Source organism: Dromaius novaehollandiae, chromosome 6 (genome assembly GCF_036370855.1).
Source record: "Dromaius novaehollandiae isolate bDroNov1 chromosome 6, bDroNov1.hap1, whole genome shotgun sequence".
In the NCBI taxonomy this organism is placed as follows: Eukaryota; Metazoa; Chordata; class Aves; order Casuariiformes; family Dromaiidae; genus Dromaius; species Dromaius novaehollandiae.
The window spans coordinates 12,603,975-12,630,548 of record NC_088103.1 but is presented as its reverse complement, the minus strand read 5'-3'; the positions used below and the strand labels follow the sequence as shown (position 1 = coordinate 12,630,548).

The following is a 26,574-nucleotide window of genomic DNA, read 5'->3' as shown; positions in this document are numbered from 1 at the left end:
CTGCAACAAGCTAAACAGGACCTTTCTTCCTGAGCTCCAAAGTTATCTATTAACACAAAATAAACTTTTCTTTATATTAGGTACTATTTTCTTAAGTCTTCAGATGACCCAGAAACTCAAGTACCACTCAAATTTAACAGAGCAAAGTCCATTTTGTGGCATGCTGACAAGCCTTCCTACATCACCAGCACCCGCATTTGCAAATAAACTACGACCAAGCTAAAAGACAACATCAGCTGCTGAAATTTACAGTCTCCTACTACTCTGCTTACAGCTCGCACACAGAGGTAAGCAACAGCAAACTTACTCTTTGTGATGCTCTACTATGCTTTTGGACAAGGGCGGACTAGAATGCGTTGTCAGCTTGAGAGGCCGGAGGGGATCTGCGCTGGATGGTCTCACAGGAATGTGACTCAGTAAACCGAGGCTGTCGGCTGAGGTCACAGGGGTGGGCTGGTGCAACCACGGGCTCGGAGTATTCTGTTAACAGCAACCAAACCAAACAAATCACATTTCAAAATAATCTTGGGACCTTCAGCATAGCATCACAAGAGATACTGTATTTCAAATCCTACCAGTGACCAGAATGAAGTAATTTATTTCAGCATCAAATCACATACAGTAAATAAAATGTAACTTTTAAAGTCACTTTTTGACCAACTGGGACATCTCTTCGTACTTCTCTCTAGATGTACAGCACACAAAATAGTTAACATAATCCACAAGCATTCTTAGGACAGTTTAACTTTTAAGTATTTGGCATGATTATGCCATTTCTAGAACTGCACCTCAAGATCTTTCATTGAAATTACCAAACCAGTGACAGTCCGACAGCACTTAACTTCAGCTCCTAGTATACAGACCATTCACTAGCTGTTCAGTGAACTGCAAGAACTATTTCTTTTAAAAGACACACATGGCTGAGTATTTCTTGAAAACAATTGCATCTGAAACTACAAAAGAAAGCCTAATATAAGGGGTATAAACAGCTCTTTTCTGGTTGCTTCCTCCCTCCCCCTCCTATGACCAATGATTAAATATGATAATCCTAATTAATCGCTTTATTTGACCAAATAATTTTATATAGAATAACTTCATAAACAGCATACTATTAAACCATTGACTATGTTACGGCATCTTTGCACTGTATACCTAAGTACTCAATAGTCAGGCAATACCAATTATTAGCCAAGTCTTAACCACCTCCTCATTTACACACACCACGATTGCCTTAAGAAATTTTTTTTTCAAAGAAAGTTGACTACTTGGGAAGCTTCTGTTTGCACATCATCCCTGAAATGTCTGAAACAGCCCTGTGAACCAGATCAACAGCAGTTCTCAGTCTTTATTTCTCTTTCATCCTCCAATTCAAGACCTGCTTACAAGAAACACATACTGCCTAGTGGACTAGGAAGAAAGGAACAGCGCCTTGGTGGGGAGTGGTGGTCCCCAACCTGTGCTGGGGACAGGGACAGGGACAAGCAGAGCTCCTGTGCGCATCCCAAAGCCTCTGAGCCCTGCTCCAGCCCAGCTCCCACTGCCAGCACCTCGGCCCCTCCTCTGCTCCCAGGGGCCTGCGCAGCCCACCCTCTCTTGCTCCCCAGCCCACGTGACTCCCACTTGAGAACTGCTGCAGCAGGAGAGCAGCAAAGAAAGCTCTTGTGACACATGCACAAACTACAGAACAGATGTGCAGGTGCTCTGACTTTGAAGTTCTCGTTTCTAGACTTTTGAATATTTAAACCAACCTCTTGGGTTTTGCACTAACAGTTTTAGTGCGCGCATTTCCTACATCAGGAGTTCCCGCATTGCGGTGAGTTCCCACGAATACCCTGTAAGCTGCATTAAAGTATTAGGCAAAAGAGGCCCATCACCTTCTCCCTGGAGAAGAGGGGGAACATCTGCTTGGGCAGCAAAGACTGCCCAAGCAGCCTCATGACCCCACCCGTAGCCATGGAGGTCCAGCCCACAGACGGGAGCTGCACCGGCACCCGCAGGTGCTAGAAGACGTGGGCTCGGGGACACCCTTCCTTCCTTGGGCACATCCGCGTGGCTTGGTCCCGAGCCGAGGGGGCTGTTGCTGAAACACGGATCCCTCCCTACAAGGATGGCAATCAGGCAAACCGCTTTTGGGAACACCCATTCTGAGGTTCTGAAGATATATTTAAAAAAGGCCGCCAGTGCTAGAGCCAGAAGACAAGTCACCACAAGACAATTGCCACATATCAACATAATTAAAAAGCTACGTGTCTCAGTATGCATGGCTGCATACTTCAGACAGCCAAAGAGAAAACAGTCTATCATAATGGATCTTCAAAATGGACTTCAGTATGGGGTGGAGCAGGTAGCAACATGAAAAGATAAATCCACCTATAGCTTTCTCTTAGGCTTTTTCTCCCTTTTGCATTTGATTTTATCTCATTTTAGATCAAACTGACTTCATATTACAAGGCCGGCACAAACTTTATGTTTGGGAAGACTCAGCCACAATGATTTGGCTATTCCCAAGAATGAGGTTGAGGAAAAATAGTTTTCTCCATGATATACAATAAAAACAAAAAATCCCCCAAAACTTAATCATTCAGAAGCTCCAAGCCTTGATGCAAAGGCTTTCAATTTGACAGAAGGACCAGTGTCAGTGACATGCCTTTTGTAGTCCCTGTGAAAATCTGCCCAAATTAGGCCAAGTTTTAAGCCTCTAAAAATCAGTATGCACATGCTCAGTGGAGGTTTGATTGAAGCTGGCAGCAATGCTCTCCAAAGCTTCTGTCTGAGCTGCACATGCTTCCTCGTACACTGTTCCTGTAAGGTGTCTGCGAAAAGCATGCTGTCTCCAAGCCTGCAGGAGCTGAGAAAACTTTTCCCATAATTGCCGTGTCTGCCTGCCAACCACCACCGCAGCACTGGGAACTAAGCTGAAAAGCACAAACGATTTCTCCTGAGACTTCAGTGGTTATACGCAGCACAGAGACAGAGCAATCGCCCTGACCTGAATACAGAGGAGCAGAAATCAGATATGAAGGCAGGGATGTGTGTAAAGAGGAACAGAAGGGGAGAAAAAGATAAGCCAGGAGAAGGTACACAGATAGGTGTAAAGTAAGACAAAAGACATAGAGGTGGAGGGGGCAAGAAAGATTTATCAGTGCTACAGGGTATTTCTCTTCATAACTTCTAACTGAATTTAGGATTCCTTCATCAGGGTCAGCCTCTCCCCATTATCCAACAAGCATACAGGAAATTTAACTAGGAAGATGACCGTCGCACTTCTTCCAGTATTTAACCCATCTGATGTTTTTCATGGTTTAAAATAACAAATATTCACTCTGTGGACTTAAGGTCTCAAACCAGCTGGTTGACCTCACTTGGTCATAAGCTTAAAACCTAAACATTTCATCTCACTTTAAAACATTCAGGAAATCAAGGTCCTGAAGAACTCTCTACTCTTGTACACTGTGAAACAACAGTATTACTAGATTTCCATTTCTAGTTCTATCTCTCTGCAAAAACACAACCTTACTGCATACTCAGTGACACAGTTAGAGGACTAGCAAGTTTGTACCTAGAAAACTATTACTGGGGAGACACCAGCCTCAACTAAGAATGTAGTTAAATCAGCACAACTTACCCTTCTCATGGAAGCCTCCGCGTTAACAGGCGTTTCGGGGTGGACCCATTTCGAGGAGGGCAGACCGAGTCCTGAGTAAGCATGTGTTCCGTTTGGGTACTGCCAAATAATTGGATAAAGCCCTAGCTGATTATAGGAAGCAGAAGGATGAGCTTGTCCCAGAAGATGTGGAGACTGGTGTTGTAACATCTGTTGCTGCTGCTGGTGTGCTAATGCCAAATGGCTTAAGCTGCTAGCATGAGCAGTCTCTAGTCGTGGATGGCCACCCAGCAAGGAGGCGGTAGGCACTCCGGGCAACACTGCAGGAAGTAGATGAGGGTGATGAACAGAATGGTGAGATGCGGTACTAAGAGGATGAGTGTTAATAGCGGACAATGGAGTCTGAGTGGAAGACCCAGATAGCAGATGGGATGAACCAGTTAATGCAGGATGATGAGCATTTGGATTTAAACAGGTTCGGTGGGATGAGGAATGCAGCGGATAATTATGCTGATGCAAATAAGGTGAAATGTGATTAGCTCCTGTTTCTTGTCCAATCAGAGTGGGGTCCCTGTACACTGTGAAATGTTCGTTCTTGTCAATGATAAGAGGACTTTTAGTAGCTTCTAGAGCACTAACTCTAGCTGGAACTGGATGGAAACTAGACCTTGGCAAATCATGCTCACTTTTATTGGCTGACTTTGTTAATCCAGTAGCATGGCTGTTTTGGGAACTAACCTTAGACTTCACAGTATCGGAAGATTGGGTGAATTTAGGCTTAACATCAGGTGACTTTGTTTTAGGATGATCAACTGAAGCACTAGGTTTTGACTTCACAGAATCAGGGACTGGACTTTGTTTATGTAGTTTACTTTCTTCTGCTAGAGAAGCTACATTTAACGAAGATATAAATGAGCCGTACGGCACTTTCTCTTTTTCAGGATTTAAATGTTCAGTTATTGATAAGGTTTTCACAACCCCAGGTTGTATCAAATCCGTCTTGTTAACAATATTGCTCACCCAACTTTGATCAGTTTCCTGTTTTCTTGTTTCAAGGAAATTTGCATTTGCAAACTGCTGTTTTAAATCACTGCTGTGAGATTCTATTTTCTGAACCGTCTGCAAACCAAAGGTACTTGCAGCATTATCCTGGCTCTCCTTCTCAGCGTTGTTTTCATTAGTTATATCAACAACACATTTTGGAGTTGGAGGTCTGGGTACGAACTGCTCATTTTTTAATTCCACAGCACGATGTTTTTCTGCACTGCACTCTTGAACGTGTGGATCCTTGGCGTTCTGCTCATAAGGTGTTGGCTGCTCTGCTGCATGGAGTGAAGACTTTTCCTGCTGATCTAAGACAGATGACTTCAGTCTTTCTGTCTCTTCACGTTTTTTATCCTCCTGTATTTCATCCCATGGAGACTGCCTATCTGTTAGTGTCTGTTCTTCTAATCCCTCAATAGTTTGGGATTTTCCTTCTTCTCCATTTATCTTTGAAGCATTCTTGCTTTTTAACTCATTTTCTGAATTTTGCTCTGAGGACGAATCTGTTAATCTTTTATTTGAAATTTCTGAGTCACTGCTCTCAGAGTAATCTGAGATATTGTCTGTCCGCAGTCTCTTCATATTTAACTTCTTTTCGTCCTCTTCAGGTTTTCTTCTTTTACTAAGGAAGTGTTTATTTTTGTTTTTGGGATTTTCTGTAAATGAGAAAAACAAATCTATTATGCTTGCACTCTAATATGGTTTGAAGAATCTCCCCCTTGCTTTCCAGTAACTGCTCTTACCTCCTCGACCAATATAATCGTATCTCTCTTCTTTCATCTTCTCTTCGTCAGGCATGCTGCTGTCAGAGCCTTTCCTTTTGTTTGGCCGAGTATTGCGCTGCTGCTGGTGCTGGTGAGAATTCTGTTTTGGTGCTGCAGTTTGGGAATTCATTGCTGGTCTGGGACTATTTGCTTGCGCACGTGTATAATGACCCTAAAATTAATTTTGTAATTAATGACTTAACACAATTTTGATTAGTGACTTTAAACATGTATATTTACTATTTGCAATATACAATAATACTTAGGTAAAATGAGAAATATATCTACGTGAACTGTGTTGCTGTTCTGGTTGGAACGAGACCTTCGGCGTGAAGTAATGCCAATATTTTCACCTTTCAACAAAGAGTGAACAACATCATCTAGAAAGGTCATCTGAACCATAGAAGGATCAACATTTTGAGGTTCTAACACCTGGTTATTAAAAAAGAAAAACAATAATCAGCAGATGTTCAGATACTATCCAATTTATAGTTTCTGTATCAGTGTTCATGATCAATATCTAGTCTATTTTGTGTGTTAAAGACTAATCAGAGAAAAGTCTACTCAATCTTTGCAAGCAGGACTGAGGTAGAACTTCTCAAAGGCTGGGAACACAGCAAAACCGAAGCATTATCATTTCATTGTAAAGATAATTCTGTCCCCCTCCCCTTTTTTTAAGTTACCACCATCACCACATCACTGCTCCTTCCATTTCACTGAAATGCAAATTTCAAATTAAAAGACACTGAACTCTTTATAGAGCATAATCCTTAAGGAACAATTAAAATACATAAACTATACAAAATACTCATATATTTCATATATTATAAAATGTATTGCAGAAACATATTACAATATTGCTTTCAACAGCAGCAAAACTGTTGAAAGACAGGAACCAAAACGACTAGAGAGAAGCCTAAGACTTCAGGAGTGTTTCTAGTGACGGGAGATATTTCAGAAAGAAATATTAAACAGATCTTTAATTAATGCTTCACAAAGTGAAAAGCTGGTATTTGGGAAAAATAATGAGAGCAAATGAAGGGAAAAGAGTGGACTTGAGCATTAGACTAGACAAATTTATATTGTCGCATATGATTTTGTCAGTCATTTCAAGGCAGACAGGTCATTTACTACATCAACACTGAGTCATTACTTGGGTGTCCTGAAATAAGATTCATTACTGCCACTAAAAATACCAGTATTCATTCTTTTCATAAAGCCGACTTCAGAAATACAACTAAAACCCACCACAGTAAACGTAAATTAAGGTGGCAGTAAATGCTTAATGCAGTAAATTACGGAACATGGATACTTCAATTGTTTGAGAAAAGCAGTTGTTACTGGAGTGCTACAAGATTTTAGAGTTGAGAAAAGAAATTCTAAACAGAGCCGACAGGGAAGACCAGTTCTTAAATTTAGATTGCTTCACTTCAGAGACTAAGCTAGTCAAATAAGGACAACAGAAGGAAAGCAAAACTGTAGGGCTGGAATTAATCATATAATTGCACAAATGTTTAGCTTCAGTATTAACTGCTAGTCCAATGGAAAGACATGCTGCATTTTCCAACACAATAAGCAATAGATTTTCCCTGCTGGAAGTGAGCAGTTCAGTGCATTTCAGAGCATCACAAAAAACATTAAAGCTCCCAATACGCAGTTCACTTGGGGCTTGTTTTCTGAGTATCATATATCAAACTCACCTGGTCATTCATAACAACCATAGTGCGAGTGAAGAGATCATGATGAGTAATTATACCAGTAAACCACTGGGTGGCAGAATCCTGTCTGTATACTCTCACCCTATAACCATTTAAGGAGTATGGACCTTTAGAAGAGGAAGAAATAAAAAAGCCATTGAGGAGTTCAGAAAAAAAAAAGTATAAATAGTTTTTCCATCATTTTAAGCTTCATAGCACAATATATAATGCGAATGGCACTGACAGCAAACTGCAAGTGCTTCTGGCACAGCACTGCCTGTGAATTTTACTTTTATTCAGAAAGACATTTTGAAATGCAAATGGCACATTTAAGTATGCTTTAAGGTCAATTATGCTAACATTTTCAACATACAATTTTCTTATCTAACTAAATCTTTTTGCATCCATAATGACAAATGATGGGAAAATTCCTGCCTACAAACAGTAACCATAGAGCAGTAATCTAGGCTCTAGAAAGGCTAGAAAGTGGCAGCAGCAGGTTATACAGAAGCTATTTAATAGGCTAGTCACATGCCCATTGCTTTGCTGGCAAAACAATTTAGATCTTGGTGTTTAGGCTCTACATCTGCCAAGTCTTTCCCATAAGTAACCACAGAGTTTCTCTCTGTTACAGCAGTTCAGAAAGGCAGTTGAGTGATCCAATCCCTACTCACGGCCCCACAAAACATTTAAAAATGCATACACTAGTAAGACTCTAGCTCCTGCTTTAAGATGTCAAGTGCAAAGAAACCCTGTGCACTGTCCCTTCACCAAGATCAATTTAATTCGTCTCCGCAAGCCCACTTTTGGAGGTAGGGGGGAGGACAGTATAACACAGTACTCATTTTACAGCTGTAAGACCCAGATACTGAGGTTCAACAGTTTTCTTCATGTTCATTGCCTGTCTTATCAGGAGGATCCTACGTCTCATTGCAAGGATTGCTTCTGTAGCATTTATACACTCAAGCGATGCTGCCACCAAGTTCAGTTCTAACTGTGCGAGTTTCACTACTTCCACAACTAAATCCCAGGTCCCCGAGCCAGCGTGCAGGAAATGAAGTAAAGCCAACTAGCAATAACCTATGAAAAGCCCAGTCCAAATGATTTGCTTAAGACTTGCACAGTTGCATAGGCAAGGATAGACTACAACCCCTGCGGCTCTCCTGAAGATCATTCTTGCTGGCCCCTGCCTCATACATTAAGCAAGCTCAAATGTCTGCAACAACAGGCCAGGATCTTAGAGGCGACAGCTTGCTCCACTAAAACACCCATATCCACACCAAACTGGGTCCATCATACACCCTGCATGAGAAAGCAGTGAGCGATCATAAAGACTACTTTGAATGCCAACATCTAAGGGATCAACTGGAAGTGCAAAAGCAGCAATAATTTAGACTTTTTCAAGTGGTTTTTGCAACCTTAGCATGACCTTTTAAAACACCTTTTGCATGTCATTATCCAGGACTTAAAACAGACAGTTGAAAAACAGAAACTCCGTCCTACTGTCCCCCACAGCCACATCACTCACTGCGTAGCTGGGACCTCGTGGCCCACTCGCCCACTGCCACCCTGAGCTGCAGGAGCAGCTCATCCAGGAGCACGTGCAGGCTGCACAGGCACGGGCCAGAGCAGACCAGACCAGCGTGGCCAGCGCACCCCGCAGATGCACAGGGACAGGAATAGAACAAGCCACACGCTGAGGTCTCGCATTCCTGGCCTTGGACCAGACTGGGTCCCAGGAGGACACACTTCCTGATGGCTACTCTCCAACCCTTCCTCCTTACGCCCCTGCAAAGTGCCTCTCTTTCAGCCTTCACCCTGCTGGCTCTCTGACCCGACCGCCTTCTCCATGTCTCCAGCTTTTCATGGCACTCCCAACGCTCCTCCTCATGCAGCCAGTCTCAGTTCATTAACTTTTGTCCATGTCTTTTTGCCCAACGTTCCCCTTCCTATCCCAGCAACTCCTTGCTTCCATCCTTCTGTCATCTCCACAATGATTTTCGGTCTCAATTTCTTGCATAACCAGCCTCTCCTCTGCTCCCAGCTTTTGGTCTCATTTTAGCATTTTCAGCTCCAGGCCCCTGGCTCCCAAGCCCTTCCCCAGTCTCCTCAGTTCACAAGCTCCATCCTTCCTCACCCACAAGCTCCCAGCTTCTCGCGTGTTCCTCTGTACTGACACAGTGCCAAATCCTTTCCTCTTACTCCTTGTTCTAATCGGTGTCTGTCCTTCATCCCAGCTCTTATCCTATCTGGTTTTAAATTAGCCTGTAGCTACCTTTAAAGACCATTTTTCTTTCATGCTGCTGGGGTGTCCGGAAGAGGGAGAAAGATTAAACTGCGGTCACACGACAGTTCAGCTCCAGGCCAGCCCAGCCCAGCCGCAAGCAGCCATTACAGGAAGAGCCTGGCTTTGTCTCTAGTCCCTGGCTGAATCATGCTCAGCTACACAATGTTGAAACAGCATGTGCAGCACTATCAGGAAATATCATCGGGGCTGAAGCATACTCAGTGTTTCAAGAGATTATTATATATGCAGCCTCAAAGACTGTACTGATAATAAATCTAATAAGGAGAAAAATTTCAAAGATTTTAATTGCTAAAAAAAACCAAAGACGCTTTACTGAGTATGTTCCTTGAACTGTTTTTTATTTTTCCCCAAAGCTTTCAATTCAGCCACATTTGGGAGTTGCTTTTTTAGCAAGGAAGAAACTACTTTCCTGCCAAACCTACGATCTCTACTGCAAAGCATGCTGCTGTGACTGCCACCCAAAGCAAAGGTCACCAGGGCCAAGTTTTTTCTTCAGTCTCAGTCTTGTAGGCAATTCAACAGATTTTACTAAAATTCCCCCTCCTAAAACTGATGTGTTTCTTTTCAAATATTTGGAACTGGATTTCGATGTTCTTCTCTGTGATTCTGCTTTCTTCAGCAAAACTGTGTTTTAACTGCAACAGTCAAAATAGAAAATAGTAAGATACGAGATGATGACTTTAGCACTGCAGACAAAAAGGAAAAGGCTGGATCCTAAAAACATTCTGGAGGATGAAGAGAACATTGTATCAACCTTAACAGATGCATGTGAACAGGATAGAAGTGAAAATGTTGCCTAAGCTAAAGGGAACAGGAGAACGGTAACACGGAGGAGGTAAAGAAAAACAGAATGGAGGGCAGGAGAAAGGAAGGCTTACATTATTGGCTTACAGTGGCTAGCTCAACTAGAGGGCTACCCTCAAGCCACTGAAGACTTGGGCAAAATGCAAAATCTCGTTTCTGGGGAGCACAACGCGGCCCTGAGCGCACATGACAGCAGTGGCTGCCAGCTGACCCGGTCCCACGGGGCCGAGCGGCGTCACCGCAGCAGCCCTGGGCCGCGGCCCGGCACAGCGGGGGACCCCCTCGGGGCTCCTGCGCCACTTGACGTGAGCACCCAGATCTGAGCCCCAGCCCTGGCTCAGACAAGGCGGGAGGGAAGGGTGCCAGGCTGCGAGCATGGCGACATTTGCTTCACCTCTTCATGTGAAATACTCCTCATATGGTGAGCCTCTAAGCATCCAAACAGCTGCTTGATAAACTACATAATTTATATATTTTTTTAAACAAAAATACGCTTTCTGGAATGATGAGATGTAAATGAGTTCTGTGGATGATGCACCAGCAGTTTCATTTAGATGACTATTTTGATGTTGCTGGGGCTTTGTTACAGTGTTGATTCTTCACTAGGGTATACAGGGCCTTTTATAATTGTCTTTTTATTGTTACTCTAATGAAATACATTAAACAAGCTCAATTCTCGTTTCCTTTTTATGCAGCCCTAACTTGATTTCTCATCACCTCTCAAACCCATTTTGGCTGCAAATTTCATCAACAGACTATTGACTCATGCTGTATCTGATGATATAATGATAAAATCTAAAATGACTAATACGGACATACCAAATACTACCTCCACAAGTGAGCACATTGCTTTTTTCAGCACCCTTTCTCTGTGGCCCGTAAGAATAATTATATCTAGACAAATTAAAAACTCCACAAAAGGAAAGACAAAGTATTCTACCATAACTTCAATATTACACTTACCATATTCCTTTGGTCCTCTAATCTCAGTTTTATCAAAGAAAGCAGACAACAAGCAAACCTCAGTCCCATCTTTAAAACATCAGATTTACTGCTCCCCTCCCAATCCTAACTTACAGAGCAACTACTTAAGCATTTTTGTCCCAAAGTTGCTTTATTGTTTAGCTAGGGATTTTAGCCCAGACCCACTGAAATTAGTTTCTGCCTCCCACTGCCAGGCACCTAAATGCCTCTGTAGAGCTGGCTATCAGTCCTGCAAAAAGTTAATGAACATACTACAATGTATAGAATACTAAAAGTATTAGCAAGGTTGGATTAAAATAATTTAATCTATTTCATACTAGTTTTCACATAACTCGTACCTGCAGTGTAAAAACCCGACAACTGTACGGGCTTGCTGCAACCTTGCAGTATCAGAACTGAGTTACAAAATCTTAACTGATTTAAAAGGTACTTTTCAGTCTTGGAGGGGGACAAATCTCAAAGTATTATTCATCGGTGACAAAAGTGTGAAGAACCACAAGCACAAACAACTGCACGCTAACCTCTCCTGCTCCAGGAAGCCACCACACGCAACAATAACAACAGCAGAGCACATCACAGTTTTAAATAGGCTAAAAGGGGTGGAGTTGCCATTCATTTACTGGTTTCCAGAACAAATTTTAGTAAAATATCTACAGACTAATGATTTTCAGCTTTTACTATAATCACTGAGACATCAAACAAGTTAAGAACAGTCTGAAGAAGTTATGCACAGCTTCTTACATAGTCTTGTTCTCTTGTTTTAGCAAACACTTCTAAAGTACCGAGTTAGAAATATATTCTCCACTGTACCACAAATGCTGTGGGACAAATGCCACGTAACTAACGGCCTTAAGCTAGCTAACACAGAATAAAAATAACACAATTTCCCAAATAATTACCTTGCATAAAAATCTCCTGAACCTTTTGTTCCTTTACCCAGGCTTTTACCTCCTCATGTAACTGCGGGTTATCCCTGAGAACTGGGTTTAGACTGTCTACGTCGTCCTAAAGTAGAGATTAAAAAAAGAACCATATGTTATGTTTATTTGCAACATTTCTGTTTATTTTCCTAAATATATTTTAGAGTACGGTATTAAGTAGTTTGATGCAATTTTACTGATTCCCTACAAATCCCTATGTTACTTTTAGAAAAATCTTACAAGTGCAAGATACTGCTAAGAGTTATTTCACGGGTTCACAGTATGTCAGATCCTGTATGTGGCCAGACTTATAAGCTATTAATAGGATCACACTTTCATAAATACTGTCTTACTACAAGCTAAAGTTACCCTTTAAAGAATTCAATGTTTACAGGTATGCAGCAAGAACTGTTTAAGTAGTGACAAAAAGAATCAAGAAAAAAATTCTCCTTGTTTCGCATATTTGTAAAATTTAATATGGACATGCATATTGAACATAAACATACATGTACAGGTTTAAAAACATAAAGATAATTCATAAAACATACCTGTATAATAAAAGAAACAAACGCCATTACTAATTTTCAAATATGCAGGCCTTCGTTAACTGGCTAATTTAAAAATTAAAACACATCTTATTTGATCTCGATTTTGTTGGAAAAGATTCTTTACTATCTGAATTAGAGACACTACTTCTGGGTAATTAAGACATGCTTGGTGGCACTGTCCTCACAGCAAGGAAACACTACACAAAAACCTGTTTTGTACCCTTGAAAGCATGGCTTAAATCATCATCTGGACTCTTATAAATCTATTTCTCTATTTCAGAGCGCACTTGCTATTTCTGCCTTGAGATTTGTGTCAGAGAAATAAAGCTGCTCGGCAGGTTGGTGACTCCTAGTGCAGAAGGCGGCCCTGGAAATCCGAGAACTGAAGGAACATTCGCTTGTGTTGAAAGAACTTCAGACAGAGCTAAAATAATCAGAGATTCTCAACATACAAAATGTAAAATGTTTTATCAGTACTGCAATCGAGATCAAGTAATTTCTTCCCTTGATCTCAAACAAGTTCCTTGATGTCTCACGACTTATTATGAAGAGCTTCAGCCATAGAATATAAGACACAACCAACACTCAGGGAATTGTTCATTGCTGCCAGGCCCTCAAATGACATTAGTGATTTCTCTCTATTCGTCCAGATGAGATTCTTCCTATTAACTCACTATATCACAGGCTCTCTATTTTAAATTCAAAACTCATTTCCGTAAAGGTTTGCTATTCTCTATCACAGAGAATGCATCAATGCTTCAACTATTAGAGAGAATTACTGCTACCTTTCCTACGGTTTTCAGAAAGGATACACCATCAGATCCAAAAAGAATGGTCGTGATGACCATTACAATACATGTGATGTGGAACCAAGTAAAAGTGAAGAGGAAGACCAACAGGACCCCTGCCACCAGGTTACAAATACCATTATGGCAAATATAGGGCTAACATTATCAGAGGCACAAAAGAGTCCATAATAGCATTCATTCAAGAATAGCAGAGTAGCAAAATGCTTTCTTTCCTGAGGCAGACTAGAAGAGGTGTATTAGCTGTTTTGCTTTCATTTGCAAATCCATCTTCGGATTTGATCCCAAAGCCAGATGCAGTAACATTGGAAAGAGGGAATGACTTCCCAGGGAACCCAACAGACTATTTGGCTTTGGAGTCATACGATGAACATTCATCTGTCTTCCTCCCCTCACACCCTCCTTCACAGCAGCTGCAGGAGGAGACGAGCATGCAAGAGATTTCCTTCCCAAGCATCTCCCCTCTTGCATCGATAAACATTACATCTAAGCAATGGACTGAGACATTGCAATACTGGAAAGTCTAGCTGACTTAAAAATGCAACCGAGCATGCATATATTGTACAATTCCTCCAGTCCCGTTGAAAAAATTAGTATCTTGATTCTAAGACTATACACATTGATCGGGGACCCAGAAATCAAATCTGTTACTCTAAAGTTATTCTGCTCAGATGATGAGGTCTTTAGGCAAAGTTCTCAAGCCTTTTCTTCGTCCTGAAACACACTATTTATAGATCAGCTCTGTGTCTGGAGACAATACACACTGGCATTCTTCTTTCTTTAGACTCCACATCCTTCTGAAGCATCTTTGCCTTCTTTGAACTTGACACCGAGATAACGATGAATCTACAGACAGAACATTAGAACCCTTCTCGTTCTATTCAGATGCATCAGGCTTATCGGTATCTTAGACTGAAAATGTTTAGTGCAAACACTTCTTAGAAAAGGAGACTACAATGTCCATTCTGGCTTTCCTCACTTTTGGAGAAAAATACGGTCAGTGAAGAACCTTAGAGAATACTAGTCCTTCCCTGAGGCTGCACGAAGAGAGTGGCTCAACTTTGGACAGATGGAAAACAGCAGTGGAAAGCAAGAATGTGTCCCATGTCCCACCCCCCTCACCAAACCGAACCAATGCATCAAGGCAGCTATCCTACTTCGATACTAACAGATACACTAGGTAGGTATTACTATGTACGATATTAGTACCTCTCTACAGTTTTAATAAAAAAAAAAATAGCTGGACAACAGATAGTAAGAGACTACTTTTGCTTCATTATCCAGTCCCTGCTCAATCCCTGCTTTTGTACAGACATAGCCAAGACTACTTGTGTGTCAAATTTGCTTTAATAGCTCACCCTGTACTACTATTCATCAACAGAGAGGAGATGAGCCAGAAAAAGCACAAGAGAGGTCAAAGATCCATAACAAGAACTGCACCCAGGTGTGACTGGGATTGTGCACAGGATACCACAGAGAATCCAAGGTTTCTGAAAAAAATTATCTATACATACATACATATATACATGCACATACACACAAAACACACATTTACTATATCATCAATAACTGTTGTAAAAAATATTCTGCTTCTAGATGTGAATTTGGTATAATATGGTTCTAAAATACCAGTGCATGGAAATCAGTATGGCAAAGCAAAATTGCACCTGACAACTGAAGCTCAATGTCAAGCAATGAAAAAAATGGTTCCTGAAATCTCAAGAATTCTATTATTTCTGGTACATACTACATGTATCCATGGACAAAGGTATGTGCAACATGATGGATTTTGTTCTGCTGTTAAATTTGAAAATCTGCAAAACCAGGATATTTAATTAGATCATGTGTTAAACCATAAGGTGAAACCCTTAAGCACACTGTTTTAGTGCAAACCACAAACTGGGGCAAGTTTAAAAGAAAAGACAGACTAGGCACTGAGCAAAAGGCTGATGACTTGCAATCTCCTCTTGGTACTGAAGTTGAGCAGATGATTCAGCAATAGCCGATCTTTTTCTTTACCCTGTGTTTTTATTGTTCAAGAAAAAATAACTCTGTCTGCTTACAGGGTACTTATTGAACGTTGGCCATTAAGATCCTCATTTTTTCCCCCCTTCTTGGTTGAAGCAGCAAGATTGACAGACTAAGCTGCACAAGGATTGAATGCCCTGTAGGATTTTCCTCTAGTATGTTCCTCATTTGAAGTAGTTTTACTTGCAAAAAAAAAGTCCCTCTCCTAGACTAGTTTTTCCACAAGTTCTGGAACCCCTCCTCCATGAGGATGTTAATGTTGGTTTGAAAGCCTTATGAAATGCAAATCAAAATGCAAATCAAAAAAATGGGACTGCAATTTTCTTTTTTTAAAATCTGCCATATGAAGCTTTTTATACAACTGATACAGTAGTGGCCCTTGCTCCAAGAAAGATTATACACAATACGGGGAAGAAGATACAGAGCCTCTGGGCCAGGAAGATGAGATAGGCACAATCCCTCCCACCCTTCTGGAAGATGGCCACATGGAGCAGCGTGACTATGAGAAACTTCTCAACACATGGCCGGTTCTGCAGATCTTTGCTGCTGTTCTTCTGTCTTTCCACTCTAAAAGACGAATTCACTTCTGATGGAGTGGACTTTCTGCTCAACTGTCCAAATAATATTTGACTTGGCTGTGTGTCTTTTTAGATGAGAATCCTGACCTGCTGGTGATGTGCTAGATTCCTAGGATGTCCTGAGAAGCATAAAGAATTTAATCATTTTCCCAAATGATGAACTGATCCAGGGTTTTTCTGAGTATATTTTTTCTTCTGGTGCAAAATAACAGAGCAGGTTGGAAACTGCAGAGCATACCATCAGGTTAGGATACCACTCTGCTTTAACCAGACCCACTGCTGCCTCTTCCAGCGCTGCTTCCCAGGAACAGGGAATCTTGGTTCAGAGCAACATTTTCAGACAGCTTTTTCATATGAACATAACTTCCCATTCAAAGCCATGGGTGAACAAATGTAGTTCACTTACAAAACCTCTGAATTCTTTTGAGTTACGAATCAAACAGGAATTTCAAAGAGCGCACCCTCAGAAACGCAAGTCGAAATCACACACAGTACTCTCCTTCAAGCCCCAGCCACAAACAAAACACTGTCCGAGACACTAAAAGGCATCCCTGTATATTACCGAATCTGCACATTGCCTCCAAACCAGAAGGTGTTCTGAAAGGTTCAAGTAACTGCAAGCCCCTTTTCTGTTCTGGATGCTGGGACACATCTGCGGTGGGAACACTAGCACATTTCCACAGCTCTCTAACTTTCCAGCAAGACTTGTGATAGCAAAATAAGATGTTTCCTCAACATTCTAAAGTACTTTGAAGTAATTCTTCACAGAAGAGGGCAGAAACAGAGGGCAGAAACAAGTTCATTTTAAGTTGAGAGATGAAAGCCTCCAGCACAAAACAAACTCAAAAATGGATTCAGGGAGCCCCCCGCCTCCCATCAAATCACACAGTTCACGTGCTGCTTAGCAGGATATGGAAACTCCAATGTCGGCTGTCAACTTTTACTTTTCAATGAAGGAAAAGAGAAGAACTGATGATATGTATTATAGGAAAACCAGCACTGGGAAAACAGTAGCTTTTGGCATTTGAAACGCTTAAATTAGAGCCTTGAAGACCAAGTCTCAACACACTCCAAGCATCAGAACCTGCAAACATTTGGAGAAGAGCCTGCCTTGGCCACAGCGTCTCTGCGTTCGGCTTCAATGCATAAAGGACATCTTTTTTGTATCAGCAGAAACTCATTTCAGTCAGTGTTTTACAGAAAAAGACTAAGTAGATTTTGCAGTCCTTAGAAAGGTCAACACCACATTACTCCTCACCATCTGTGGTTTAATTAACTATAGCTTCCTCTGGCTGCTTAGAGGTTTTCTGATGATTTACATTTACAAGACATGAATTAAATGAAAACTAGTATGTAACCAACTTGAGAGGCATCTTTACAATGCTTATACACTAAAAACTGCACAGGAAAATAAGCCTTTCATAAAGTACTTTAATGGTACAGGGACCACATTTAAATTCAAACGATGTAAATGAATTTAAAGATCAATGCATCAGAGGCTTGAACCTTCAGTTTTCTGATGACACGCATTTTACACAGCTCAAATTATTTGCTATCCGAATTTCCCTTTACTTCCAGTAACACAACAATCAACACTGCATTTCAGCCTACTTCATTTTAAGAACTATGTTACTTTGGTGCTCTGTTCAACATATTCCTCCTTCACCTTATCCATATACACTTTGCTCCAAACACATGGTGTTGAAGAATGCCTCAAACACACTAATTTCATCATAAAGATTTGTAAAATGCATATTCATAAAATTTATGTATTTTCTCAAGCTGCAAAATCTTTTTCCTTCTTGTTTCATCAGTGAACACCTTGAGATCATTTTGTATAAAATAAGCCATACTATTTTTTTTTCTTTCGGCACAGAATCTTACTGAAAATTTCACAAGGACCAGGATGACTGCAACAGCAGCCTGCTGACTGCTGCAATGGCCTTCAGAGCAGGGGCAACAAAAAGCCTTGTTTTTAAATTTAGACAGCTGATATCTTATACTATTCCTCTAAAATACAAATGTCATGATTTTCTCCCATAAAAAAAAAGAATGCCTTACCTCCACCTAGCCTCAAATGCACCCAAATCCATGCATCTTTTCACTATTCCTCTTTTTGAAATGTCTGCATGGTTCTCATACTATTTTAATTCCTTGATAACTAGCCTTCTTTTAAGCACTTCCTTTTTCTTTTCTTTGTCTTCCACTGATTATATCATCTGACATACATCTGATTATATCGCTGACCTATAATAATCTCTTTCACTGATTATAACTTTTCTGTTTTTAATAAACTTTATAATCTCAATGCGTTTGCCTTTCTAATATTATCCTGCCTCATGTCAGACAACGAGTGGGGAAAGAAAGAAAGTAAAACAGTGAAATGAAACCTGGATGGGCAGAATACCAAACGTCTCAGCAGAACGTTACCTGTTAATCGGTAACGTCCCTCTGCCATGCTACATCTTCCCAGTGGCAAACAATGACACTCCAACTAAAACACCGAGGAACTGGCACAAGCTGACACCCTGGAATGTATCCGCAGGAGCAGGTGCTGCCACGGGCACGTGGGCCACACCAAAACCCCACAAGGAAATAAGTTTAACTAAGCCTCATCCTCCGCCGTTTCACACATCTTTCTGCATGTATACACAGGCATAAGTCATTGGTGAAGAGCATCTGTGTTTAAAGGGGTTGTTTTCTGCTTTCATTTCTGACAAGTCAAAGGCCACCAAAACCAGAAGTGGTCAGAGGCTAAAAAAAAAAAAAAAGGGGAGGGGGGGCTCATCATACCATGGCAGCTGGTGAAGGAACAGGCGGCTGCAAGCGGCAGGGCTGCGCTGGGCCTCTCGGAAAAGGGGAGAAACTTGCTGCCGCAGGGGCCCGCTCCGGGGAGAACCACGTCATCCAGCCCCCGGGGGGACACGGCCACCTCCTTCCCAGGTGAGGCTCCAAATGAAGGCCAACGTTAACCAGAAACATCACGACTATAGAAGACCAGAAAGTTTTATGGAGAGATCGTAACTTCAAGGTTTCCCTTGAACAGCTTTGCCTGAGCGCAGAGAAGAGGCTTAAGCTGAGCCGGCGCTGTCAGCGTGCGTTACCCCAGCCCACACTTGACCTATTTTCTGCTGCTCCCCCACGCGCAGTCACAATTTGCCTCATTTAAAGCCGGCAGCTGCTAGGCTGCGACTGAGCTGGGGAAGCGGAGCTTGAAGGCGCAATCCTGCTTGTGCACTCGCAAAGCAGTGGCACCCGGGCCTGCGCACAGGCCACCTCGCGCAACACAAACACTCACGGCTTCGAGAGGCTCCACACGCACCGGGAAGAGAGGGACACGCTCTTGTTTATAAATATTCTGGACCACAAACATTTAAGATTACAGGTTATCTTCAGTATATAACAGCAACACCCATGTTCCTATAAATAGATAGTTAACACTACAGAAAAAAAGATAAAGATTTAAAATTCTGTAATTTTTCAACTGCCAGTGAACTCTGCATCACTCAGGAAACATTATCGACAATTACTTTCCTTTTTCTTTTGCTCCCCACTCCTTCCTATACCTAACACTTCTCCCTGCACGCTCCCACTTTCTTTCTAATTTCATCTGTTCAATAATTAAATAGTTGATACAGATTTTAAATTAATTATCAGACGTGAGAATTAGGGGGAATAGGGATGTGCACAACTCTCAGAGTCCCCGTTTCAGGACTGAAAAAGCATCATTGCACTGATTAGTTCACTTTTGGAAGAGTAATTCACAACCCTTAACAATACCAGGGCATTTTGTACTAAGAATATGACAGATTATGCTATGGAAAATGCATTACAGTTAGGAATAGAAATATAATGGAAAAATCTAGCTCACAGTCAACTTTTTCCCCCAATTTTACTTCCCAAGCGCAGAAAATAAGCAGAGATATTTGCCTTCCTGCAAGACTACCAACGCCTCAGGTGAAACGCGCACGCTGGAAGACTTGCTCGTTACAGGGCGGCTCGCTGCGCTTACCCCGCGGAGCAGAACGCAGCGGGCCAGGCCGCAGCAGGGCACAGCACGAGTGCGCAGTGGGGAAGGCAGCAGCTATCGCTGGGGAAGGGGAACTGGACCTGCAAACCCAGGCAAGGCAGGTGTTGTCTAAAACAACTTGAAAACTGCTCCAAAAACTCTTACTATGGTTTTGCGTTTGAAAATAACAGATTAAAAAGAACAAATAATGACTTTCATGCTCACTGGTGTGTCGCCCTTGCTTTGAACAGCTGGGAGAAAAGTGCTGCCACTGCAATGCCTAGTGGGGTCCTGGTCTGATTTACAAATTAGGAAGAAAACAGGAAAACTATTTTTTCAACTAACTGGGAAGGAAAACAATCTCCTGTAAAGTACGACATATCTTTTAGCAACCTATCTAAAGATTTCCACAAACAAATGGCTCCTACCCACTAAAACAGCAGACTGTGAGCCTCCATTTAGAAAGCTGTGGTAAGGATTCGACACTTGGTTCTTTCTCCATCTATAAATGACTGACAGCTCAAGTGAAAAGCAGCCTTCAGTTCCATCTTGTCTCTCATTTTGATGAGGGAACCATACATTTCAGGGGAGGAACGTTAGTCCTGCCCTGCTCAGCCAGTAACTCTGAAGTCATGTGGATGTGAACAAGCCTCTGAGCCACTTAGCAAGCAACGCGATGCCACTAGCGTGGTTATCTACGGAAAAAGAAACCTCAGAGTGCAGACATTTCCCTGAAGCAAACAATTAGCAGAAAGAAGTTTATGCCAACAAGGAGAGTGGCTAAGTGAGCAGATTGAGGAAAACTCTTTTGTATGTTGATATTAAAATTTAAACCGAGACCCAGGCGCTCTGTGAATTGTAAAACTGTTTTCAGAACATATCTAAGTTCTCCAAATCGTATCACTTAAAAGACAAGCTGTAGGAATGGAGGTGCCTTTAAGCAAAAAGCATTAAAGAAAACATATTCTTTTGATCACCAGTTGTCTTGACTAATGGGCTGCTAGGAAGGGAGTCTAATGTTCTCAGAAATCAAGCCAAGAGCTCAGAGACTGACAATTTTATGGAAAGCACAACTGCCTTGCATCAGGGATAGCAGCAGTTATTTGCAGCAGCTTGAACCAGCAGAGCTGGAAAGCTTAGGCTGCCACCACAGACTCTGGCAGGCCAGGTGGTATATAGCATCTCACGGTACTTACCTCCATTGCACCTTTGACCAGGTGCATCACTCAGCAACACATCATTCCTTGACAAGCCTTCTGATAACCAGAAGCTTACTGTATTACAAAACAAGGTCTCAAAATTCACTCTGTAGAAGAAAACTATAAAACACTACCCAATACACGGCATACTGATGACAGCTCTTGCCACCACCTCCTGGAGACACTCACCCCAGCATCTTACTCTTGTGACTGACTCCAGTGTGTAATCTGCACTACCACCAACCTAGATTATCAGCAGTCACAAGGCTACCAAGTCTCTTAAGTAAACTTTCTCAATTATTTTCACTAAATCCTGAACTCTTCAGGAGCTCTGAGAACACGCAGCTTTCCAATTCCCTTCCCCACAACTTATGATGATTATGGGCAGAATATAGCCCCTTCCTGCCTCTCTAAATCTTAGCCATTTTTCTGTCAAGAGAAAAGAATACATCAAATAGCTTCAAAAAAATCCTTGAAAGTTAGCTATAACACATTTCTCATACTTCAGTGGAGTTTGGTCCATTTAACTACTGTTATATTAACGTTTTATTTTCAAGTGGTTTTCAGGAACTTGTTTGAAAATGTGTGTCTTGAAACAGTGTTACCTAACAGCGTTGGCCGCATCCTGATAACACGAATGTAGTTGGGACGAAAAGCTATTTGTCTCATGTTGTAAATGACTACCACTGTATTAGGACAGAACCTGAAGTTCAGAATTTATTCATTTTCTTGCAGAATTTCATTCAAAAGAATACACCTTCCCAGTAGCCAGGGCACAGCACAGAGACTGCAGCAGCCTGGCTGCGCGCACAAGAGCAAGCTAATCCCTGTGCAAACGTGGAAATGCAGCTTCTGCTCCCAGACAGTATTAAAAGCAGCGTTGCCATAAGCATGTGCTCTCTCACGCCAAGAGCGCCGTTCTGACCTGCTGGAGCCATTTTAGGTATTTTCCCTATAAATAACTGAGGTCTGACCAGCTGGGATGTATATCATATTTGGATTAACATTGCAGCTCTCTGCAACTCTGGAGAAAGCAGTGGCTCTGCCTTTTATAGAACAGATGCAGTCCTGCAAAGAGGAAAGATTAAACTGCTGATCAGAAAGCATGGACATTTTGGTTGTTGCTGCAGTAAACTCCTTGGGGTAAACTTGGGAAAGTCATTCCCTGTGTAAAATAAATACAACGCTTGTCTATTTCACAATATTTTTCCATAAATAAATCTGTTAGCCCACAGAACAAAAACACTATTAAAAAAAAAAAACAAGACCGAACTATATCACTTAAAAAAAAAAAGCCTGTCAAGCACTGTACTTTAGCCAAAGTTTACTGCATCCTGAAATCTGCTTTAATCTCATTTTGTTTGTTGTTTACCGAAGTGGCAAGGAATGCTGAAGAGATCATGGCAAAAGGGAGGCAAACGGTAGAAACACAGCCTCTATATTTGAAATATAATTTCTACGGTATATGTTTAAAAGCCATTCCTAAAATCATAAAATACATAATAATGTGAGAAGAATATAGTTTAATGTGCTTCAAACACTCTTGCTTTGCAAAAGCATCCTAAAGTACTATTCCTACTAATGCTGGCAGACACACAAGAAAGAGGGGGTTCAGGGAAAAACAGGAATAGTTAATCTTAATTCCATTCAAAAGACAGGAAATGTTTGCTAAATTGAATAGGACAAAAAAATCAGTATTTACAAACAATGGTGGTAAAAAAAACAATTTAGAACTATATTTAATTTTGTAGTATACTGTTAAAATAAATGAAGTTTGATCAGGAAATGCACTGTACACCAAGTCCTCTACATCAAAACAGATACTGCACTTTGTTTTGTCAGGAAAGTTATTCCAATGTCTAAGGAAGTAAAAAGATCCATACTTGCTTTTATTAAAAAAAAAAAAAAAAAAAAAAAAAGAGGGGGAGTTGGACAAAATTGCTCGAGTTTCTCAACAGATATCTGGCCTAAGAAAAAGAATTCCACGTACATGTTTAGATCATTTCAGCTGGAACTACATCACCTCTCAACTTCTGCTTATTGCAACTTGCTGAAGGCTGTGGAGCAGAGCTCTCATGTGGCACTGATCCTAGAGTACAAATCAGCACTTCTAGCAGGTGTAATTTGAAACATATATTTTGGAAGAAAAAGTTATAGAGTAGGAGGCATATAAGGACTGCAGTTGTTGGGGTACACTATTTCCCCTCCTACCATACATCTGAAGAAGTTGATTAAATATGCTACCTCACAAAACTTTTAATGATAGATATTTAAACCTGTATGAACCTCAAGAAAATCAAAGTCTGACTTTCCCTTTTAAGTGATTCACATACCTCTACATACATGAAGTATCCAACATATGTACCTCCTCTAAGAGAAATGCAGTGAGCCTGCCAATCGCAAATCATTACCTCTAATTTCACAGCTGTACAACTTGATGGAAGAGGGTATTTGATCTTTTTTCCAAAAAAAGTTGTTCCAAAGTACAGCATTTTCCTCATTTAAAAAGATGCTCTAAATAAAACTATAAATTTCTGCACTACTTTGTAGGAGTTACATCAATAAAAAAATATTGTACTAAGTGAAGGAACAAAAACAAACAAGACCATGAATGCTTCATCTAATAAACTATCATGTAGATCAAATCAAGTTTAAGCTGAAACTTATTTCTTGTAAAAATACATTTCAATAAAACACAAGGCTTACAGAAAATTTCCCCACTACCTGAACTGCAGGGAAATGGTTTTCTCCTTTCTGGTTAAGTATACCTACGCAACAACGGCGGCATTCCACCCTCCACCAAGGTTCAGAGCTCCCCCAAAGCGTTAAGTCCAAATTCCAACATATTGCAACTATTCGGGAAAATGAGAACATACTGGCAAAGAGCTATTTATTAAAAAAAAAAACAAAACAAAAACAAAAACTAAACATCAGTCTATTTTCATAATCCAGACAAAAAGTCAGTTCACAGTGTTGGTTAAGATATCACATCGGAAGAACATTCCTAACTTTCATTTTTAACAAACCAGTGTGAAGATAGGAGGTATTTATGGACACAGAACCAAGGATAAGGATCCCTTTTCTTACTACTGAAGGATATTTTCCATGAGTTTTTACTGCAGAAAAAAATAGATCACCTTAACCAAAAAACTTTAGATGGACTTGAAAATTCAATAATCCAAAGACTATTTTTGAGAAGTACTAAGATAATTTTGATGTTCACTTCCCCCCAAAAAAAGTTTTGTTCTCTGTTCTGAATTCCTCATTTTTAGTTATTTATTTTTCCTATGGATTTGTAACCTGCCGCCACACTGTAGCAACCTCAGCTTACCCCAGGCACCTTGTAACTCCCCTTCCCCTCGCGCCCTCCCCGTGCCTCCAGTCCAGCCGAAACTCCCTAATCCCACCACGCGAGCCCCAAAACCTCCCACGCGAGCCTCGCCACCTGGGCGGCTGCACGGCTGCCTCCCCGCCGTGCTGCTGCCTTCCTCCAAGAACTCTACTCCTGTGTCGAATCGCAGCAAAATCTGGGGGAACGGCAAAAGGAAGAGAAAGTGTGTAACCACATAAGCCCATTTTTAAGAACCCAGGGTAAAAAAAGAAAGGCTGTATTTTTTCCACCTATTGTGAGAATAAAGACAGATAAAGTACTCAGAGAAGCAGCTCTTTTTCTAAAGCAAGCATAAATTACTGGTTTAGCAGAGATGATATATGCATATATACATCTCCATCTTGCTGATTCTACAAATTGTGGATGTAAATCCCTCCCTTGTTCTTCGCTTCTTGTGAATGTTAGGATGAAACTGTTCTGTCTCACAGTTGTAACAGGGAGTGAAGACTGCTATGAGTCATCTGACCCACTTCTAGCTGGATTTAGCCTTTTGCTTTCCTTCACGTTGGAAACACACACTTAAACATAGCCGGTGTTAGTAACAAGCTGTTTAGACCATCACTCTTTAGTATGCTGCCAGAGAAGCCAGCTGGACTGCTTATGGGTGGTCCAGACACCAGAGCCATGGAAAAGAATAGAGACAGCTTTTAAAGAAGACATTGAGAAGAGTTAAAGACTCAGAAACTTGTGTGCTTCTCTGTCATCCATGGAGGAAACGCAACTGGGAGCCGAGCACATGACAGCCCCGACTGCCAGCTGGCCTCCGCCGCGCGCTCCTTGAGCTGTCTCGGTCAACCTCAAAGGGTGGGACAAACCCAAAAGCTCTGACTGCCTGGTCAGTAGAGGCACAAGTTTATGGGAAAGGCAATTTTCAGTTGCAGTAGCTATTTTTAGGCCTAAAGTTTGCAAAAAAGGCTGAAAGGAGTCCACACTGCATGATTATGGGGTGCTTAAAATACATACAGAAAAATACCTCATTTTATCCTTGTTTCAAGACATTTAGAGAAAGTTTTTCTATGCATACATGTTACCACTACCCAAGCCATGCTACATTATTCGTTTGTTCTTATGAGCGAACAAGTTAAGGAAAACCAAAAGTGTTCAGGCCTCAAATACCCAATATATGCCCATAATAAACAGAAAAGAAGAATTTAGAAGAGTTGCACAATACCCAATCACCCTATCTCAGGGCACACAACACTTGAATTTGTAATAAATCAAGTAAGATTTTAGCAGTATTTAAATCCTGAATCTGAGGAATTTCATGATTAATAAGAAATTTTATTACTGTTACTACTACAGTCTTTAAGGAGTGTCAGACATTTGACCTGTCAGCTCTGCAAAATGTAATGTATATTTAGAAAAAGAGCAAAGTACATACTTACACCTATCCTTCTGCACATAACACCTCCCACAGGGGACTTCCCAGGGCCTTATCTGGAACCATCAGTCTAGAGGTAGACAGACTGACTGTACCATTTTGAAATATTGAGGAAATCAGGCTTGGCTTAAAAAACCCCACCAACAAAACAGAAAAACACCTTCTCTTATTTTGTCCTGCAGCAGAATTTGAATAAGCAGGTTAGAGCAAAGAGAGATGGCAACACAGAGAAGAACTCAAGCTTGTTTTCAATTCATTCTTAGCTTTTTTGCCTTCCCCCCCGCTCTTTCGAAAGTCCTGCACGCAGGAGAGCTTTTGGAAGACGACTGCGTGCACACCCTTCCACTTCCTTCCTCAAACGGTGAAACACCCCTTGCAGGAAGCTGGACGACTGTGGAGGAACTTCATTTGAATGTTTGCCCTGTCTCAACTGCGTGGCCAGCCCATTTCTTCCAGTGCAGAGCATTCACAGACCCTTTTGAAATATTTAACCTACAGCAAAGCAGCAA

General features: G+C 41.2%; 1 protein-coding gene across 5 annotated transcripts in view; it reads right to left on the bottom strand.

Moving 5' to 3' along the window:
- The window catches only part of JMJD1C (jumonji domain containing 1C), a 169,479-nt gene that overhangs the window by 29,179 nt on the left and 113,726 nt on the right, over nt 1-26,574 (bottom strand). For 4 of the 5 annotated variants that reach the window (XM_064513683.1, XM_064513685.1, XM_064513688.1 and 1 more), the window contains 6 exons: nt 12,105-12,210; nt 7,113-7,237; nt 5,701-5,844; nt 5,392-5,584; nt 3,626-5,304; nt 308-480 (listed from right to left, as the gene is read on the bottom strand). In XM_064513683.1, the coding sequence (XP_064369753.1) occupies nt 308-480; nt 3,626-5,304; nt 5,392-5,584; nt 5,701-5,844; nt 7,113-7,237; nt 12,105-12,210 (2,420 nt within the window). The remainder of the gene's footprint in view (nt 1-307; nt 481-3,625; nt 5,305-5,391; nt 5,585-5,700; nt 5,845-7,112; nt 7,238-12,104; nt 12,211-26,574) is intronic. The other variant, XM_064513687.1, reaches the window with a different exon arrangement.